The following is a 22,148-nucleotide window of genomic DNA, read 5'->3' as shown; positions in this document are numbered from 1 at the left end:
AGGTGTACATGGATTGACTTAAAGGGGAATTTCACCCTGAAGAAAACTTTGTTGTAAAAATAGCAGAAAAAATAGTAAAAAATATTGGTGAAGGTTTGAGGAAAATCTGTTGAAGAGTAAGAAAGTTATTAGAGTTCAAAGTTTTGGATTTGTGACGTCATAAACGAGCAGCTGCCCCATGTGTTATGTAATATAAAATGCATGAATTTCAAATTTTGTATGGTTCCTGATGACTTAATTTTGTTTTCTATTCACGATCGGGTGTGAAAGGATTTGTCTATTGATATACAAAAGTTACAGTGAAAACCATTTTCAATTTTCTGAGAAAATGACATTTCATTGATTTTTTACCATTCGCTATGTAGGAATGCTGCTCGCATATGACGTCACAAATCAAATAATTGAAATTCTAATAACTTTTTAATTACTTGATGAATTTTTCTCAAACCTTCAGCAATATTTTTTATTATTTTTCTGCTATTTTTACAATAAACTTTTTGTCAGGGTGAACTTCGATCCCCTTTAATCCGATGATTTGCTGCACCCCTAGCCTACCGCCCTCCACCTCTGATCTGTACTCCGTGGGGAGGGGGGCATGCCTGTGAAGCGCAAAGGGGGAGTGGGGTGCAGCAGCTGGGGTACGTGCTAAGCACCCCGAAGATTTATCTGGGAGTGCTCCGGGAGTGCTGCGTGTGTTATTCTCCATAGGCAGCAAATCTGGGAGTTTTAATGAAACCAAAATGACCCAATTTTGTTTTGCTTGTCAACTTTAAACCAGCACCAAAATCGTTCCCATGGATCGGGGGGGGGGGGGGGTTACAAACCCAGATTACAACTCACCCTGATAGAACGTTTTTCGTACTCCTACCAATATTTATGATGAATTAATTCATATTAAGTTATACATAAGTAAAGACGAAGACAAAATTGGACAGTTATCAATGACAAACTATATGGACCTGAGACTGATTAAATCAGGCCAAAAAGTGAATTGATTATCTATCCCGTATCTCTTCAGCAAGATTGCATATTTTGTTTCAGAAGAGAGTGAAATTTAAGCAGTTGATTATTCAACAATTATAATTTTCTTGCCTGTGTATGTCCCCCCATTCTTACACAGATTTCTCTCTCTCTTTCTTTTTTTTTTGGGGGGGGGTGTGACTGGGTGATTTTTTTTCTTATTTGTATAAATTCGCTGAGCTTCGTGTATACTGTAGGTAACTATAGGCAAAAAACCTATATAACCTTTTTATCAACTATATGCTCCCAGTCCTCTTTGCATATGCTTCATATCAATGAAAATAGAGGATCTTATATCTTTGGTTTTCTTTCCTTGGGTTGGTTGGTTTGTTTGTTTTTTTTTTTTTACATAGATTTATATTGTAGATATTATCTTGATCATTTTTGTATGAGTGGACCCCAATTATCATGCAGCCCAGTAGTACATTGCAGGACTTGTTCCCAGTCCCCCAGACCCAAGACCAGTCTTCAAGGATGTCGATATCACCAGGGGCGGCGGAATGTATTTTCGTGGGGGGGGGTGGGGCAAGTCCAAAAAAGGGCACTTATATGTCAAAATTGGCATTTTAGTGCAAACGGATATTTTCATCATGAGATTATCATTGCGTTAAGAAGTCAGTGTGTTTTGTAGTAATAAAGTTAGGCAGTCTTTATAAAGTGATTTCTGATTAATGAGATATATAATTATTGAAGCTTTGTTTTTCTACCAGGGAGCGTATCGAGCGAGTGGTTTGAAAAAATTAAAATCTGAAGTCATAAAACTCGCCTTTTGGCAATTATGGCGCTAATTAATGTTAAAAGGGCATATCCTTGCGAGATGTTTTGAGCGCAAGCTCAAAATTTTGGGTATTTAATGTAATAATACATAAAAAGTACTCCGAGCAGTTTTTTGTAGTCATGGAAAAGATATGTATCTCACTAAAGAATTAACTGATAGACCTTTTAAAGACTGTACTTGGTGACTCATGAAAAGGATACAATTCTCACCGCTAATCGAATAATGACAGCGCGAGCTGAAAAATTGTGATATTCTAATCTGACAAGTGGACATTCTAAGCATTTTTTGTAACCAGGAACAGAATGAGTACCTTACTAAACAATGATTGATGAGAGCGCGAAGCCCAAGCCAAAAAATGTGATTTTCTAACCTAAAGGGTATTTCATTTTGAAAAAGGGCACATTTCGTTTTGAAAAAAAAACGGTATTTTCCATTTTGAAAAAGGGCATTTTTTCCTCGATATCACCAGCTATCCAGAGCGTTGATCTTCGCCGGGCCACAAGAGGGTGGCGACCAGCGTCGTGGAGTGACAATGCAATTTGAGAAGATTGGGGGGCTTTAGCCTCCTACCCTTTTTTCTTTCCAAAATAGTATCAATAGAGTAAACATGACCATCTGATTGTGATCTTTTGCACCCCCACTCTCAAAACCGATCCTCGGCCCTTTCCTAGTATTCATATAAAAAGATTTTCCGCTTGTATCATATAGGGCCTATTCTTCAATGTAAACTAAAATGCTCATAAAAAAAAACTATTTTAATCCATTAAAAGTCAACTATGTATCCTAGGGCATGTTGTGAAACCAAACTTAAATTAGGCTGAACAGAAAATAATTTTGAAGTATACCTCTGCAGGCAGACGTAATCTTCGACCATGGGAAGACCTTGCCATGCAAGAAGTTCCTCCTAGCATCAACAATTATCCATGGGTGATGTCACCTAAAGATGGAATTCGTTTCGATGTGCGAGAAGGGGAGAAGGTATTTTATCCGTTTGGATGAATAAAGAAACCGACATAAGAAGCCGACTGTACACCAAATCAACCAGTTTAATGGGTCGTTTCTTAATCATTATGTCGCTGTCATCTTTGATCATTGTAGGGAAATATGGAATGGTGTGAGAGTAAGTCTATGGCTTTCGTCAGCTTAGGAAGAATAAGATGGATAGAATGATGAGACAGATGAGAGGGGAAAGAATCAAAGAAGTTATAGCGGAATGAGGGCTAGGTGGAAAATGAGAGACAAAGAAAAAAAGAAGGAAAGAAAATAAAAAACCTATTTCATGTTGTTTGCTGCTCTCGATAATGAATTTTGGATTATTCCAACGTAATATGGATGATCTTGGACCAGTCGTTCAGATAATTTCTTGATCAGAAAAACAAATTATTTGACCCCTATGATATACACCCGTAGTCCTATACAGGTGTAATTCATGAGAGACAATGAGGAAAAGAACTTAATATTATTTTTATTAAAGGGAACATGTTCCGAGGTTCACATCTCATCATCAGCCTAAAATCATAGAACAGAGTAACTGGTATTTATACATTTGGGATATCAAGGTTATTTCAAGAATGTAGTTACAAAATACAATGATATGTGGAACAGGGTGAATTTAAAAAGGAATGAAAGTAAAAATTGCGTCAGTGATAGTTCAGTGTGAGTGGGTTGATTAAACAGAAAGCATTATTTGATAATTGTATACCTTTTGATTGAGTTGGGGTTTCTCCATTTGATGAAGAGCCCTTCTTTTATTATGAGCTGAAAGTCTGTGTGGGCATTGTCGAGAATTTTGAAGCATTGAGTATTGGAATTTGACAGTCATCGGGGTGATAATAGTAAATGATTCCAGTCATGGGAGTTTATGCCGTAAATCCCGGGGGATGGGGGGATATATCCCCCCATTTTTCGAGGAGGGGGGGGGATGGCCTGTACAAATATCGCCCCATTTTTTACGAAGGAAATAAAAAAAATCACATGAGATAAAATGTTTTATTGGTGAAAATTCTTCCTGAAATACCACTTAACAAATAAAACAATATTATGGAATCATAAAATGCAAATAAAGTGCCAGTTCACCATTTCCAAAAGAAATACTTATGTCCATGTTATAACATTGAAGAGAAACCCCGTTTCTTCCAACTCATCAATGTTGGAGTCTCTGGGAAGGGAGTAAGATGGAATATTAAAAAAAATGAATGTAATCTCTAATAAAACCATTAAACCATCATGGGGTAGAAAGATGATAATATTGGGGGGGTATTTGCCATAGGGACATACAGTGGCGTCACTACGGGGGCATGGGGGGCACGTGCCCCCCCCCCACCCATCGACTGACCCCCCCAAAAAACGGGGAAAAGGAAGAGAAACGTGGTGAGAAAGAAGAAAATATTATTCATTATAATATCAAATTATACTATCACAGGCGGATCCAGGGGGGGGGGGGCGAGGGGCCCGGGCCCCTCTATTGGCGGAGCAAAAAAAAAAGAAAGAAAAAAAGGGAAAGAAATTTTTAAAAAGTACTGTAGGGAAAAAAATTTCTCTTAGCCAATCAGATAGCTCGTTTCATTTGTCAGTGAAAAAAATTCTCTTAGCCAATCAGATAGCTCATTTCATTTGTAATAATTTGCTCTTAGCCAATCAGATAGCTCGTTTCATTTGTAATAATTTGCTCTTAGCCAATCAGATAGCTCGTTTCATTTGTAATAATTTGCTCTGAGCCAATCAGATCGCTCGTTTCATTTGTCAGTGAAATAATTTGCCCTTAGCCAATCAGATAGCTCGTTTCATTTGTAATAATTTGCTCTGAGCCAATCAGATAGCTCGTTTCATTTATAATAATTTGCTCTGAGCCAATCAGATCGCTCGTTTCATTTGTAATAATTTGCGCTTATCCAATCAGATAGCTTGTTTAATTTGTAATAATTTGCTCTGAGCCTATCAGATCGCTCGTTTCATTTGTCAGTGAAATAACTTGCCCTTAGCCAATCAGATAACTCGTTTAATTTGTCAGTGAAAAAATTGCTCTTAGCCAATCAGATAGCTTGTTTCATTTGTAATAATTCGCTCTGAGCCAATCAGATCTTTCGTTTCATTTGTCAGTAAAAGTTTTTTCTCTTAGCCAATCAGATATCTCGTTTCATTTGTCAGTGAAATAACTTGCCCTTAGCCCATCAGATAGCTCGTTTTATTTGTCAGTAAAAGTTTTTTCTCTTAGCCAATCAGATAGCTCGTTTCATTTGTCAGTGAAATAACTTGCCCTTAGCCAATTAGATAGCTCGTTTCATTTGTCAGTGAAAAAATTTCTCTTAGCCAATCAGAAAGCTCGAATCATTTGTCAGTTTTTTTAGCCAATCAGATAGCTTGATTCATTTGTAATAATTTGCTCTGAGCCAATCAGATCTCTCGTTTCATTTATCAGTGAAATAACTTGCCCTTACCCAATCTGATAGCTCGTTTCATTTGTCAGTGAAAAAACTTGCCTTCAGCCAATCAGATAGCTCGTTTCCTTTGTAATGATTTGCTCTTAGCAAATCAGATAGCTCGTTTCATTTGAAATAATTTGCTCTTAGCCAATCAGATAGCTCGTTTCATTTGTAATAACAAATTTGTAAACAACGAATACTTCTCCCTGAACATGTGGAATGAGCATTGTTTAAAGGGGTGGTCCAGGCTGAAAATATTTATAGCTTAATAAATAGAGTAGAATTCACTGAGCAAAATGCCGAAAATTTCGTTAAAATCGGACAACAAATAGCACAGTTATTGAATTTTAAAGTTTAGTAATATTTTGTAAAAACAGTCGTCATGAATATTCATTAGGTGGGCTGATGATATCACGTCTCCACTTTTTCTTTTGTATTTTATTATATGAAATTAGGTTTATTCAATTTTTTTCCTCCAAGAACTAGAAAAATTGGATTGACAACTGATTTAATGCATTAGATATTTATTGCTGCAACTTATTTCATTATAAGGGAGACATTTTATTCACACAAGTATGAAATAATGAAAAAAAATGTGATTTTATGTAATAACATAAGAAAATGGAAAGTGGAGATGTGACATCATCAGCTCGCCTAATGAATATTCATGACGACTGTTTTCACAAAATATTACTTTACTTTATTATTTGTTATCCGATTTTGATGAAATTTTCAGCGTTTTGCTCAGTGAGTTCTACTCTGTGTATTAAGCAATAAATATTTTCAGCCTGGACCACCCCTTTAAGACTATATGATTTAGTCAAGTTAGTCCTTATTGTCAAATCTATAAAAAAAAATGAAATAATGTATAATTCAAATTCATTGTTTAAGACTATATGACTCAGTCAAGTTGGTCCTTATTGTCAAATCTATAAAAAATGAAATGATGTATAAGTCAAACAATAAAAAAAGAAATAGTGAGGGATATCATCGACTGTCCCATTTGACTTGTGCTTATCACTGCTTTGTGAAAATTTTATTTCATTTCATTATTTTACATCCGATTCTGATGACATTGTCAGTTTTGCTAGTTTGATTTTTTTTTATTCAAATGAACATTTTTTTTTCTTGGGGGGGGGGTGGACTTGTCCTTTTGTCGGTCGATCTACCGATGTGACTGTGGCATAACACTAATAGGGTCACCCTCTTTCCAAAAGTCGCTCTTTTTTCCTTCTATGATTATCACTTAATCTCTGGAAAAAAAAACTATACAAAAGAGAAACCCATCGAGATGGTTAATATTACTGTGGCCGACCAAAAGTGTGGTAAAAGTCATTCAAACCTCAGTCTGCGAATTTTCAACCAATGACATTTTTCTCAACCATTGTTCCTTGGTCAATCCTTACCCATATTTTGTTTGGACGAAATAATGTAATTATTATATATCAACATCTTTTGATCAAATCTATTTAGGTGTATCTAGTCTGCTCTTCTATCCTTTTAACTTTCCCAATTCCCTCCTCGATCCCCCATCTTATTCTAACAGTCGCATACCAACTCATGCATGTGGATACCAACCCCTACATAACAAAAAGTACAAACACAATATAAAAACACAAAATATGAAAATATACATTTACATCGATTTAATTTAACTAGCCATATATATTTTAACCTGAGACTTTTAACATAGGAACACCATAATTTCCATGCATCGTGATTCACGCAGAGCGTATGATTTGTGCTAATAATATTGACACAAAACTTATGTTTAAAGAAAGCGATAAAGAAATATAATTCATTAAGTTGATAAACAATAAGAAAACCATTGGCATATGCAGCACATTATTGCAAATACAAACTTCATAGTACATTCAACATGTTTTAAAGACTTAAGTAAGAGCAAAACTACCAGTCATGATCATTTGAATTTCTAATTAATTATTAAGAATGAAAAAGATAATATACAGCGTCCTCTAGGTGATCAGTTGATAAGAGCTCAAGTACGGTGGCTAGGGTAAGTAGATCTTTTTTTATTACATACTACTACTACTACTACTACTACTACTACTATACTACTACTATACTACTACTATATTATTACTATTACTGCGTCTGCTGCTACTACTGCTGATGGTGTTTGTGGTGGTGCTTACTGCTACTTCTACTCCTCCTCTTTCTATTATTACTACTACTGCTACTGCTACTACTACTACTACTACTCGTACATGCAATATAGAATTGCCGTTGATAATAAAGAAAATTGTGCTACTTCTATTCTTCTATACTTCTAACTGAAATTCTATAAACATATGATAATAAGGCAATTCGGCTCATATAATTCAGTATTTATATATATCCCAAGATCAAGATCCATCAATACATTATATAAAACCATCATGTTTCGACTCAGCGTTGTAGTGATTATTCTATTGGTTTCACTACAGATCATGGTATCTTGTTACTGCAAAGTTTGGATGACATCAAGACAATTTGTTGCTATTAGATTCCAAAATTCCGGGGGTGGATTTCTCAGCTTATGCACCTTTCATTCCGTAGTCCAGTCCTTTCGTATAAACTTTCATTGTAATAAAAAAAGGCGGATGTTTCTACTCTTCCAAGTCTTGGTAACCATGTAACTCATCTATTGAAATAAAAGTGGTGACAACGAAGGACCCTGACGGACACCCCTCTCCTGCACCCGATCAGTCCATATAAATATACAAAGGCCAATAAATGAGGTTGAATAAAAAGAAGGCAACTGGGTAAATGTATCTCGCTAGGCGGTCAACTCTGTCGGCTGTCCACAGCGTGGGAAGGACAAGAGGATTCTGGGTTTCTTCATCAGAACTATTGCCCGATGACTGCCCCTTGATTGGAGCGGCGTACTGAGCCTGGTATCTGCTGAGCTGTTCCTCCATAATTCCTTCTTTGGTAGTTGGCGGACTGCCACGCTCCGATGACTCAGATTTTAGGGATGCTTCCAAGGCCTCTATGGCTTCTTTACGTTTTCTCTAGATAAATTGAGAAAATATACATAGAAAGACTTGAAATCACTTCTCTCTAAAAGATAGATTTCAAATGAACAGCGTTTTTATTATTCATAAAAATTATGATAGCATTCAATCTTAACACAACTTATACTCAAACTGAAATACCTTTTATCAGATTGTCACTTATTATAACTATCAAGTTAAACTATCTTGTTTAACAAGACATAGTCTACTAAGCTTCTACACCTCTATCTCCCAAGACTTCCTCCTCAAATGCTTAAAGTGGGCTGAAAGGTACACCCCTCTCAGTAATATCGAAAGAGACATCATCATGCATGCTAGGAAAACTCTCCTCTTTGACAACAGCAACAAACCTTGAATAAAAAGGGAGGCACAATGCAAATTCGATGTCTCAATGGGGGCCTAAGACGGGGCCGAAATCTGCGAACTGGTAGGCCTATATGCCCTATCGCAGTTGGAAACCAAAATAAACAGGGACGATGGACTGGCCACTTGTCTTTTAGACATACCTCATGCAGCAGGGCCGACAGAGCTAGAAAAACACTCATCAAAGAAATTGGGCTGAGAATAACAGTGCAAACCAACCTGAAAGGGGTAGACTACCTAGATGTAACCTTACATCTCGAGAATAACTCCTACCAACCCTTAAGAAAACCCAACGACACCCCGATGTATGTGAACCCCAACTCCAACCATCTCCCTACCATCACTAAGCAAAGTCCCACATCAGTACAAGCAAGAATCTCATACTTATCTTCAAATGAAGACAAATTTAAGATCGCAGCACTGGTATATAACGAAGCCCTGAGCAACACAGTTACCATGGTGACATCAAATTCGCCAAAAACCAAAAGTCCAACAAAACCAGGAATGAACGCCAAAGAAAGTCACGTGGTTCAATCCACCCTACAGCAGTAATGTCAAAGCCAACATCGGATGGAAATTCATCAACCTAGTCGAAAAACAATTCCCCAAGGGACACAAACTGCACAAGACTTTTTAACAAAAATACTGTAAAAATTAGCTACAGCTGCATGACAAACATAAATTCGATCATCAAATCACACAACGAAAAAGTCATCAGAAAATCAAAAGAGAACCCTCCGGAAAAACATGCAACTGCCGAGTGAAGGAAGACTGTCCTCTACGGGTAAATTGCCTGTCACACGTACACGGCCAAAGAGATACAATCACCAAAGTGTATTTTGGCCTAGCAGGAAGAACTTTTAAAGATTTAGAAATCACACAAAATTTTTCCGAAACGAGAAATATCAAAACGAAACAGAATTATCTAAATACCTATGGGATGTACAAAAGAAAAGGGAACAATACAATTTAAAATGGGCAATAATGAAAAAATTCAACTCGGCAATGCGGGGAAGTGAAATCTGCAAACTATGCTTAGACGAAAAACTCATTATCGCAACTCACAAGAAAAATTCACTCAAAAGGAGGTCCGAAGTAATCAGAACATGCCACAAAACAAGGAACAAAGAACCGCCGGACCGTGAAATGCATCCATTGCCCCCAACCGAGGGCCCCCACCAAATCCAACTAGCTTCAGTGTCCTGATGAGCCGCCTGTGACCGAGGCGCGAAACCATTGGTAGACCAGAGGTGAGGACAATTCCTATAAAGCTCTGCTTTAGTTAAATCATCGAGCACTTTCCTTGAACTTGATACATAATTATCAATTTAATTTGTTTATATCTATATATACACATGTATATATATATATATATATATACGTGAGGGTGTGTGTATGTGTGTGTGTGTGTGCAGCATGTACGCAGACTTTGATGTTATTACTCTTCCTCATTGACTGTCATTATCTATTCATCAAAATACTGTAATTTTATGACGGTTGATGAGCAAGAGCAACTGGTGTCCTTGTGCTAATCATGATTTAATTTCATCATTCCTATTGTACAAAAAATACTCATCATTGCGGGCATTAGTAGGAATTAATTGCACGCATAAGATGCCAATAGAACATTTTTAAAGTTCATACTGTTTCAGTATGAATGACATTGGTGTGTACTGTAATTATTCTTTTTTATAAGAAAATGATGTGGCTTTTTTATTTGATAAGCGATTCTCATCTCAAAACCAAGCCTGATCAATAAAATTATTCATTATTTTATAGCAGTTTGTCGTTGTTGTAAATTTCATGTTGACAAACATTCATGACCGTGGTCACGCTATAGGTTTCTACCAATCATTTGATTAGGATCCATATCACTATGTTATAATTATTGATATTTACCGGTACGTATTATTCAACTTACGTTTAGCGTGAGGAGATAATTAGCCAGCGCGTATTCCAGCAAGGCCATGAAGACAAAGAACAGACAAGCAGCAAGCCAAATATCAATAGCCTGAGAAGGAAAACATACCAATATAAAATGTGATTCATTTCCGACCATGCATGGATAACATGAATAACATAATTAGCATTCTCATATTCATTTCTATCTGCAACAGATTTCATTTTCAGATGTGGAACTGTCAAAATATTTCCTCTACCTCCCAACATGGACTTACTGGAGAATTGTCGTATTTATTCAAGCTGGTTGTAGGAACTTTCTTGTGTAATTTTTCAAACATGTAAATATAAAGTTATTTTAATCATGGTTTAATTTTTTAGATATGGGTCAATTTATATCAGTACATGATAAAATCAGGCAATTTAGAGGAAATAAAACTCGTAGATAGTTCTACAATTACAATAGCCTGAAATGCCATCAACAATGTCGGTCAAGATGATTATAGCTGCTTTTATATAAAGTACTAAGTGTTTTCTAGACCAACATGAAAATTAAAATTTCGGATTTCAAGGTTCATTGCCAGAAAATAATTGAAATAATCAATGATACATTGGAAAAAAATAAAGTGCAAGACATAAACACACCCACCACCACACTCACTATTTCCCATACACAAACCCTCACAAACATATTTAGTGTTCATTGCCTTTGATGAACAAGTAATGGTCAGACGGTAAATGAATGTTTTTCAACAAATCTCTTGACTTAAGTATGAATTAAGTTGTTGGGGTTGGCGGTATTGATAATGATGATGATGATTATGATAATGATGAGGATGATGATGATGGTGACGAAAGTAATGATGATGGTGATAATGATGACGATGATATTGATGATGGATTATGTTGATGATGATGATGAAGGAGATGATTGTGGATGATAATGATGAATAGTTTTAGAGGATAATTAAAGCAAAACACTTACAAGAGACTGATAAATATTAGACCTCATGTATATATTTCGTGTGGGACATATTGCACCAGCCGCGCCGTGGACAAGCAATAAAATATTTTGAAATTTACATATGATATCTCACCTTTGCGTAGGTCACAACCGGAAGTGATTCCTGTATTCCAGAGGTCATAGTGGTGACGGTGAGTACTGTTGTTATACCCAGTGAGACTCGGGCAGGGGCTGCTTGTGCGTCGATACAAAATGAAAGCCAGGCCAGACTAACGAGAAGCATGCTCGGGATGTAGACTGTCAAGAGGAAGGACTGCATTTGCCGTTGGAACTCAAAGTGGACGTTGATCATACTAAAATTACCCCCTTCAGAATCAAAAAGGATAAAATTCAATAACAAGATTTGTTTGACAGAACGAATAATTAACCTTTGGCACAATATTCAAGGTTGTAGTGAAAAAAGGGTTAAGATGAGGGGAATATTAATATTCATGAAACAAATAAACGATATTCACTACTTGTTGTTGATCTACTGAAATCCTTGCATGTGGTGGCTCGTATGAGGAGGAGGTACAAAAAACACTACAGCAGCTTTGGCAACTCTTTTATTTGAATATTGTGTGAAAGAAATAGAGGAAGAAAACAATGGTAGGTGTAGCTTAAATCAAGGTTCCTCAGAGCTATACCCTTTGGGAAAATTGGTGATGCCGAAAGAACGCCTCTGCCGGGAATCGAACCCGGGCCCCCAGCTTTGAACGCCGGTGCCTTAACCACTAGACCACAGAGACGGTTAGTGGCTAGGGCGACCCCGATCCGACTGACCGTCAGATATACAGATTTTCAACACTATACCAATTATAATTTCCTTTGTCGGGTGAAGGTGGGTTTTGAACAATGACAAGCCGCCATGCCTCAGCTGGATCAAATCTATTGCGTTGATACAGTACACGTATGGGAGAAAGTATACAAATAAGTGAAGTTATACATGAACAACAGCTTTGGCAACTCTTTTAAAAAAATAAATTCTGAATATATTTCACCAAAAATAAGATCGATATCAACATAAAATGAAGCATGGGATAGAATGCTTGGTGCGTAGCTTTGATACATTTGTTTGCAGTATATATATAAATTGAGAAAATATTTTTTTTCATACCATGTGAAACCAGCACGTCGTCATCCCTGGTCGAAATTGATTGCAGAATAAAACTAGGCATTATCAATCCATCCGGTATCTCAACAGACTCATCACTGGTTTCGAGTATCATATCCTTGGTAGTATAACTATCTGTAGAGCAGAACAGATAGAGAGAAAGAGAGAGATTCAGTGAACGCACATGCCAATCAAAATGATAACGTTTTCATTGCATCAAACCTATTATATCAGTGTTATTATTATCATCATCATTATTATTATTGTGGGCTTCCCCAAAACCTCAAAAGCAAGTTTACCCCTATGGGATTTAATGCTGATACCATAGGTTACACCGAATATATTGATTATTTCGTTGCACTTATTTTTGCTTTCATTATCGTGAAGTAAAATGATATATCAATAAGGAAAATAACAAAGGCTTCAACACATATTAGAGGGGTATGTCGAGATGATTTGTGTCTAAGTGGAATCCATCGCACCCGTACTCTTTTGAAAAGGCGTTTATCTACCACTCCTTACCCATGCAGTTCAGTGCAGTAAATGGGTTACCCGATCGATATAGGTAGGGTTTTTTTTTTTTTAAATTCCTGAGATATTCTAAGCACTTCGCTAAGCGCTAGCTCTGACACGTGCTACATTTTTTTTTTCTTCTGAAAAGCACAGCGGTCGGGGGGGGGTCTGTCCCTTCTTTTGTGATAACTTTTATTGCGTCAAAAATATTATTGGTTATGGGGTAACCTCCGTCTATCAGAACGAACTAAAATAGAAAAAAAACCCGCAAAAAGTCAAAGCTGGGGGGGGGGTGGGTAACCCCCTGAACCATCCCCTGTGTACATGTATGTGCCTGTCATGGTCATTAAATAAGTCTGCTGATGGTGTTTTATATGCGCAATATAAAAAATCCATTTGTCGATTTTTCTTCTCCAATGATATACTGTAAAACAGGATGGACTCCTTTGAGATATTATCTGAGATATTATGTTTGTTTTAATCTATTTTTGTAAAGAGAGATATTGCTATACACTTTAGAGTTTCACAAATATCGTTCAAACACATGTTGATTTACATCGAAAAAGAAAACTCAAACAAGCATAACACTGAAAGTTTCATCAAAATCGGATGAAGAATTAGATTTTTTTTCAAAAACAGTTAAATGCACAACTCAGTGATATGCAAATGAAAGAGTCGATGTCCTGGTCGATGATGACCACAACTCACCATTTATTCTGTTTTCTATTGTCTGAAGTATACAATATTACATTTTTTTTTACAAATTTGACAATAGTAACCAACTAGATTGAATCACTAAAATTTTAAAAACAATGCTAATTCCACATATTCAGTGAGGAATAAGTTTTTGTTTGACATGACAATCGGGAGAAAATAAAGCCCAGATTTTTATAATGAAATACAAAAGAAATAGTGAGTGGGTGACGTCATCGGTTCCCTGATTTGCATACCGATCATGATGTGCATATATAACTGTTTTGTGAAATTAAGCAAAACTTTCAAATGTCATAACTTTCTTATTAACATCCGATTCTCATTAACTTTTTCAGTATAACGCTTGTTGGATTTTCCACCTTTTATTAAAAAATCATTTTGTTGGAGGTGGCTTGTCCTTTAAATAAGAAAATGGAAAATAAATAAACGTGAAATCATAAACTAAACGTTTTTAATTGTTTCCAGCGAAACAAAGTTTAACAAATAATCCATAACATTGAAATTTTATCAAAATATACAAGATAGTAGTGTAATACGTCTTTGTGTACAATTTGAGTTTACTCAGCTAATAAGATTATTCTACTCATGAATTTCAGGCCGTTGCGCCCCCTTAAGAGGAATAAGATGCACAAATAACTTTTCATCCTCAAAATATTTCTCTTCCCTTCGATATTCGACGGATTTATTTTTGTTTAGTTATTTCTGTTATGGGCCCGCTCTGGCGAGCCCCCCATGAGATACACTAAAAACATAGGCGTCTGTCATTACGATTCAACTCACGCCACATTGCTCTCAACCAAGCCAATGTACCTTGGTGTTATTCGGTTTTGGCGGTAAAGAATCAACAATTGAGGCGTCAGATCTGCAACGAGGCGAGGATTCCCCATGCGGTTCGCTAGATAATGTGATACCAAGTGGAAAAGGGAAGGCAGATGTGTTCATCAGATCTGAAATTCAGGTATGGGTCAAACGAAGACAACAATCCTATTTTCAGAATTCCAAGTGTCACTCCCTATAGCTACTCTACTCCTCGGAAAAGTGAATCGATTTCATTCGATAAGACCGACCTCCACCCTTTTTAAAGTGAAATTTTGTGTAAAACATGAGTATGTTTACTTTAAAATAATTCCAAAAATGAGCGATGCTTGACGTCACTACCTCGGAGAGAGTGTATAAATTTCGCTAGACAACAGTGACTTTCATTCTTTTTAAATCTATTTATTATTTTCCTTCAATATGTATTTTAAGTTGACTTACATGTATTTGCATTTAAATTGCTGACCTACTCAGAATATATGTTTAGTATGTACATGTGTGGGTGGATGTGGTTGTGTGTGAGTGGGTTTGTGTATATATGCGTGTTTGTAATAGTTTTTCCATTCTATATTTAGCATCTTAACCTTATTATACATTTTTTCTCTCCTATGTATCTTGTAGATTAGTATATCCTATGTTTTATGTTAATAACCATAAGTATTCCAGGGCCCTACTCACAAGCTTTGCTTTTAAAGGGGTCATAAAACCAATTCGTATATGCTATAGTCTGATTGATGTATGTTCATGTACTCATTTACAGTGTATGTATATCTATTTTGATTATGATGTGATGTCTTTGGTTTTGAATAAATAAACTTAAACTTGAAACGAAATTTCATGTGAAACAATCACTCTAAATTGACTCCAAAATGAGTCATCTTTGACGTCACTACCAAGGAGAGTGAAAAGCGGAGAGTGAAAATTTCACTTATTGTCTTTTTAGAGAGTAAGAATGGCCACAGGTTGGTGCCCTGGAGAACTCATATCAAAGTACAGCTCTCACGTGCCTGGCTAAGGGACGGTTTGCCATTAAAAAAAAAATCCGCACCTAAAGATGGCGATTGATTACCATTTTACACAACCACCTTCAGGCTTTGTATTGACAAGGCCTGTATTAATTTAAAACTTGAAAGGTGGTATTAATGGTTTCTGCCTTGGGGTTTTTGGTAAGTCAATTGAACCATGGACCTACTACATTGAACAAAATCCTCATGCCACGGTGATCTTGATTGGCCGCTTGCTAATGTCATTATGCGATTGCTATTGCTTGCAAACATGTGTGTCACGAAGCCAGACATGGCCATGAAAGGGTACAATTGAATGTTTTTGTCAAGATATATACTGGTTAAAGAGTTTAAACTGGAACTATAACTCCATCATGAAGTTAATTTATCAAACTAAAAGGGATGGTACACCTGAGCGCCCCAGTGTACGCCGGTTTTATTCTGAACCATATTTCTTGATATTGATAATTGCCTTTTGTTAACAACTCAGTCAAACGTTTCTTCATATAAACAATTTAAATCGTGTTATGTTATTATTTGTTTAAATATGATTTATGCTTTATTGATCTTTTCCATTTTCAAATATGCATGATAAAACATTCACAACATTAAATTAGATCATTAATTATTTACAACTGACGTCAATGTATATAAAGGCATGTTTAACATTGAAAAAATAACAAGTGTTCACAAGAACTGAAAGTGCATGACGTGGAAGACTTGTTCACACATTTACGCAACGAATAAGATAACAAGTAGTACAAATTTACAATAACAAAATGAGGGGGAAAGTGCAGGCACCTTGCCTGAAAATGACTATATAAACATTGACCTGACAACCGCCTACCTTTAATTGATTGCATATTAATGATATTCAAAATGCTGCTCAAATTACCAGCATGTTTTGCAAGGGTTCATTTTTTTATGCAACGGCATGCTAAACAGCTTCAAATGACAAAAGATATGGAATATTTGATATTAAAAAAAATGGAATAAAAAATAATTAGAAAATGGCTGTCCACAGGTACGCACGTCAGCATAGAACTATACGCTGGTTAAAACGCCACAATGTGACATCTCCTTAAATCAAGCCTAGTTACTCTATCAGTGTTCAAGCTTTTGAGGCTTTTGAGGACACCTTTTTCTTTTATTATATTTTGATAAAACTCATCTTAATGTGACATGATTATGTTTGTGATCAAATGTATGATATGTGTATGATTTTACATTTATATAATTATTAAAGAAATAAATGAGAGTATTTTTAACTCTCCCTCAACTCAAGTGTCCGTGATTCCAATGAGAAAGAATGACTAATAACTGAAATTCAAGTCTTCTTATCAAACAACTTTAGATACGTACAGCTCAGAACGTTTAACGTGCATCGCTGAGAATCAAACGGAAAGCGATGAAGAACCATGTAGCAAGCTGAAGTCAAACTTATCCTGAAAAGAAAGCACAAAAAACAAACTTTCAATGGGCAAAGGCGAATTATGTTGTTTTGGATATCTTTTTATGAAATCATTTATCATACAGTTATACGACTCAGACCGCTCGATTTCATAATCTTTTTTTCTTTCCGTTTTCCCCTATTTTTAAAGTTATTTTCTCTCCTATTTCCCCACTATTTGAAAAACCATAGGGAGGGAGGGGGGATCCCATCCCTGCCCCACAACTTTATCCATACCACCTACGTAAAAAAAAGGTTTAAACAGCAGTAGCCACATGCAGAGAAACCAACATTCTAAATTCCTAGATTTAAAAAAGAAAATCCTGGCTGTCTCTAAGTAGCAACTTCTTCAGATTTTGATTATACATTCAATGATAATATGTAAATGGCAAATGTGTTACTCTTAAGATGTATGATATTTATATCTAACTTCAGAGTTCAACTGGCCATTTTGACAACCGTTCGGGATTTCTTTTAAAAATGAAATTTAGAGTAAACTCCGTGTGCATGTTTGATTCTTCAACCTATCAAGCGAAAAATGAGTAACACGCATTGTGTCGATATAATATCCTACATTAACTGTGTAATCATTCTCTAGGAATGATTTTCTTCTGATTGCCTCATTTGTTATCAAACAACATAACGACACATTTATGCATTACAAACTTAAGTGGTTAGCACGGATGGTTCAAAAAATCATTTTACATGTTGAGTCATGTAACTGCAGATGTGATCTTGTATATTGTGCATTGATTGTTTGTATTATTATGTCCTTATCCATTTCATATGCAGTGCCAACAAAACAAACTTCCCCAGCATTTCTCACTTTTCATATTTAGATTTTATTATTCATCCAGTCACTGTGAGCTCCCAACAATATTAGTCACTAACATAAATCTTTCAGGTCATAAGTTCGAAATTTTGCTCGCGCGTTGCGCTCGATTTTGTGAAACAGGCAAAAATTTCGTGTCCGCCTTTGTTCCCAAAATGTTCTTTTGACCCCTAGTTTAAAAACGGTGGTGCCACCATGATTCTATGCAAGTCCAGCCCTCCCACCTTTGGCTCAGCCCCCCCCTCCCGCGGCCCCTTGATTACGCTACATAAGTATGCAGAAATGTCTCTTCCGACGCTTTCGCATCTTGCGCCGAAATTTGTTCTAACAAACGTGGCAAAAGGGTTTGCTGGTATATTAATTAGTAGATAAAAAAACAAAATGCACTCTTCTGCACGTGATCAATCTTTGCTCCTTGGCCAGACCTCCCCCTCTCTCTCTCTCTCTCTAAATTTCTTTCTCCCTCTCTATCTCTCTTTCCATAAATTCATTTTCCCTTCTCTTATCCAAATATCGATTTCTGGACAACCCCTGGTAAATACACTGGCATAAAATCCGATTAATTCTTGAACATATTCTAGGAGTCAGTAATGACAGAAGGTAGCAACTCGTCTGATACATTTTGAGTAAATGAGGAATATACTTTGTTAGTGTTGTTCATGGCGACTTGGCGAGACATCCTTAGTACTTCATCAGTTTGTATTTGGGATCACACGACTCTCTTTAGTGTTTTTTCTTCTAATCACCGCGTGCATCACAAGGCAGAAGAAGTGCCAGAAATCAAGTGAAAGTTTGTGTCTTTTATACAGTGGCGTAGCTACGGGGGGGCCTGGGGGGGCACGTGCCCCCCCTGAGATTTGGTGTGCCCCCCAGGTGCCCCCCCAAAAAAATTGGGAGAGCAAAAAAAAAGGGAGAAAGAGGAAAAGAAAAAAGTAAAAGAAGAAGAAAGACAGAAGAAAAAAGAAGAGGAAAATAAGAGGAGGAAGACGAGTGAATGATATAATGTTAGGGGAAGATTTGCAAAAAAAAATCTTTCATGTTACTATATACAATTTTTGCTTGCGCTTCGCGCCAGAATTGCCTGTTCGATGAGATTCATATCTTGCTTAATAGACTGATATGGAGCAAGTTTTGAAGTCAATATACAAAACATATTGTAGCTCGGACATCGAGCTTTCATTATTTTTTTTTCATATACAAATTTAAGTGCTCTGTGAAATGTCCGTTTTATGGTCTACATCAGCATTTTAAGCTCACGCTGCGTGGTCACATTGTGTTTGATTTGCCAAGTTCATATTGTCTATGTGAATTCCATTAAACGAATGTTCCATTAAATGAATGTATTCAGAATGCCCAGATTCTAGGTCTAAATCTAAATCTAAAACATGCGCGATAGCTTGCATGTTCTTTATTTAAAAGTGTACTTAAACTATCCAGTTTCACCATCAGAATATCAATAATTGTCTGCTCACGCTTCACGATCGCATTATTAATGATACCCAATTAACTATATCATATTTATGATTTACAAAATATGAATAGAGTTTCGCGCTCGCATCAATTGTTTTGTTACATACCTATCCCATTTATTTATGCAAAAAGTGCTTAGAATGACCATTTTTTAGGTTGGAATGTAAAAAAAAAATTGCTCGCGATTCGCGCTCGCATTATTGAAACATATACCGTCTTCGTGGGTAACTGAAGGCAGTCCTTAACAGGTCCCTTTTCGATATTGCTAGAATAATTAATACAAATTTCTGCTCATGCTTGGCGTTCGCAGTAACCATCTAGTTACATACTAATCTTGTTCAGGATCTCATATAACATTGCCCAGAATATTAAATTTTCAGGACAAAATACATGAAAGTAAAAAAAAAAAAAAATCGCTCGCGCTTCGTGCTCGCACTTTTTATGAGGCTTATGAGATTATTTCATGTTTATGTTGTTTTATAAGAATAAAACTAAAAAAATGACTGATCGGGGAAAATATAGGTGAAGATAATTTCGGGCCCCGTCCCTTATTAGCGAAAGTCGGATCCACCCTTGTGACACATACAAACACACCGGATAAAATGGCCGGTGCCCCCCCTGAAAAAGCTAGGACCCCCCAGTGCCCCCCCAGGAAAAAAATCCTAGCTACGCCACTGCTTTTATAGAAGTGTGTGCAGTGCTTTGTAACCGAAATGAAAAAAAAAACGCTATATCAAATGTCTATATCTTTCTTATTTGAGATAAGATTTTGACCAAATTTGCAGTAGAATGCTTGTTATATATTTTTTTCCCACTCTAAAAAATCGACTTGGCAAGACATCCTTAATTTGTGTTTAGTTTGTATTTGGGATCATACGACTCTGTTAGTTTTATTTTTTAAATCATCGCATGTATCACCTATCACCAAGCACAAGAAGTGCCTGAAATTATTGTGTGTAGTGCTTTGTAACCGAAATGAAAGAACGCTTTATCAAATGTCTATTGGATGGGATTGGATTTAAAATGTAATAACTTTCTTATCTGAGATACGATTTTGATGAAATTTTCAGTATAATGCTTGTTATATATTTTTTCATACTCTAAAAGAAATTCCGACTTGGCGAGACATCCTTATTACTTCATCAGTTTGTATTTGGGATCATGCGCCCCCCTATTATTTTTATTTTTTAAATCACCGCTTGCATCACAAGACACAAGAAGTGCCTGAAATTAATTGAAAGTTCACTTAACATGTAGTAGGTGTGTGTGCGCAGTGCTTTGTAACCGAAATGAAAGGCGCTATATATTGGATAGGATTGGATTTAAAATGTAATATCTTTCTTATTTGAGATACGATTTCGACGAAATTTGCAGTAGAATGCTTGTTTTATTTTTTTCACACTACAAAAGAAATCCCGACTAGGCGAGGCATCCTTATTACTTCATCAGTTTGTATTTGGGATCATACGACTCTCTTTTATTTTTATTTTTTAATCACCGCTTGCATCACCAAGCACTAGAAGTGCATGAAATTGTGTGCAGTGCTTTGTAACCAAAATGAAAAGGCGCTATATCAAATGTCTATTAGATGGGATTTGATTTAAAATGTAATAACTTTCTTATCTGAGATACGATTTTGATGAAATTTTCAGTAGAATGCTTGTTTTATTTTTTGTCACACTCTGAAAAATCAACATTTGAAAGGTGGAGGAGTGACAGCTTTTCAATGTTATATCCAACCTTGCATAAAGCTGAATTCAACAACTGAAGTGTTGGGTAGAACCATATTTTAAAGCGGTAAATGCAAGATTTAGAGAATGTCACCCATCAAACCTCACAAAAGCTGATTTAACATTTCATTTTTAGAGTGCATGTAATTATTCAAATCAAATTATTTTTGGGGCGAACTTGATTTTAAGGAGGTAAAACGGACTTACTCCCTTTTTTCACTGAACGGCGGTATAGATTACCACTGTGAATACTGTTCATCCAACCATATTACAAACAGAAAAGAAATCAATTCAATCAGCTGCCCATGCATTTCTTAAAGACACACTCACAAAATAAATATTGTTGCAGTTGTAATATGTCCAATGGTTGATGCCGCCAGTCTCACAGGGGGAAATTATCTTGTTTAAAAACAGAAAAATATGAGTACCGGAGCTTTAAAATCTACCCAGAAATTCAACTTGCTCGTATTATATCAGTTTCAATTCGTGAAAAAAAAGTAGAATTCTACCATTCTTAAATCCAAGTTTTGGCACAATTCCAATAACTGGTGACAAACTAATAGTGTTTATTTATTTATTGCATTCAGTGTGTGATATATGTGTATTTTTTAATTATGTAAATAATTACACTGTTTTAAGACATTTTTAATATTGTATATCCATGTGCAATTCTGTCTTTGTAACTGCGATGCATGATACAATAAATACCATACCATACAATTGTATATTCAGGTTATTTGGGGGACAATTGCAAACTAAAAGTAAAAATTTACCCAATATTGGGAACATGCATGTTTGCCGGGTTATTTTCCCCCGTATTGGGCAAAATGCATGTTTGAAGGGTAAATTTCAACGCAACGTTGCGTAAAATTTACAAAATATTTGGCATCTTTTTACCCAACAAACATGCATGTTCCCATTTTACCAAGCATTGGGTGGTCTTTTTTTAGTGTATCAATGGATAGTGTGATACCCCCTTGTCTCTTTCAGTATTTATATTATG

At 36.0% G+C, this 22,148-nt stretch overlaps 1 protein-coding gene across 1 annotated transcript in view; it reads right to left on the bottom strand.

Moving 5' to 3' along the window:
• Positions 1–6,397: 6,397 nt before the first annotated feature.
• LOC121411490 (glycine receptor subunit alpha-1-like) overlaps positions 6,398–22,148 on the bottom strand; it is a 46,598-nt gene continuing 30,847 nt past the window's right edge. Inside the window, exons 5-9 of the mRNA XM_041604256.1 lie at positions 17,026–17,108; positions 12,620–12,751; positions 11,597–11,829; positions 10,522–10,611; positions 6,398–8,234 (exon numbers count right to left, since the gene is read on the bottom strand). Coding sequence (XP_041460190.1) covers positions 7,926–8,234; positions 10,522–10,611; positions 11,597–11,829; positions 12,620–12,751; positions 17,026–17,108 — 847 coding nt within the window. The 3' untranslated portion in view covers positions 6,398–7,925. The remainder of the gene's footprint in view (positions 8,235–10,521; positions 10,612–11,596; positions 11,830–12,619; positions 12,752–17,025; positions 17,109–22,148) is intronic.

Source organism: Lytechinus variegatus, chromosome 3 (genome assembly GCF_018143015.1).
Source record: "Lytechinus variegatus isolate NC3 chromosome 3, Lvar_3.0, whole genome shotgun sequence".
Taxonomy (NCBI): Eukaryota; Metazoa; Echinodermata; class Echinoidea; order Temnopleuroida; family Toxopneustidae; genus Lytechinus; species Lytechinus variegatus.
This window is presented reverse-complemented; position numbering and strand designations above follow the sequence as displayed.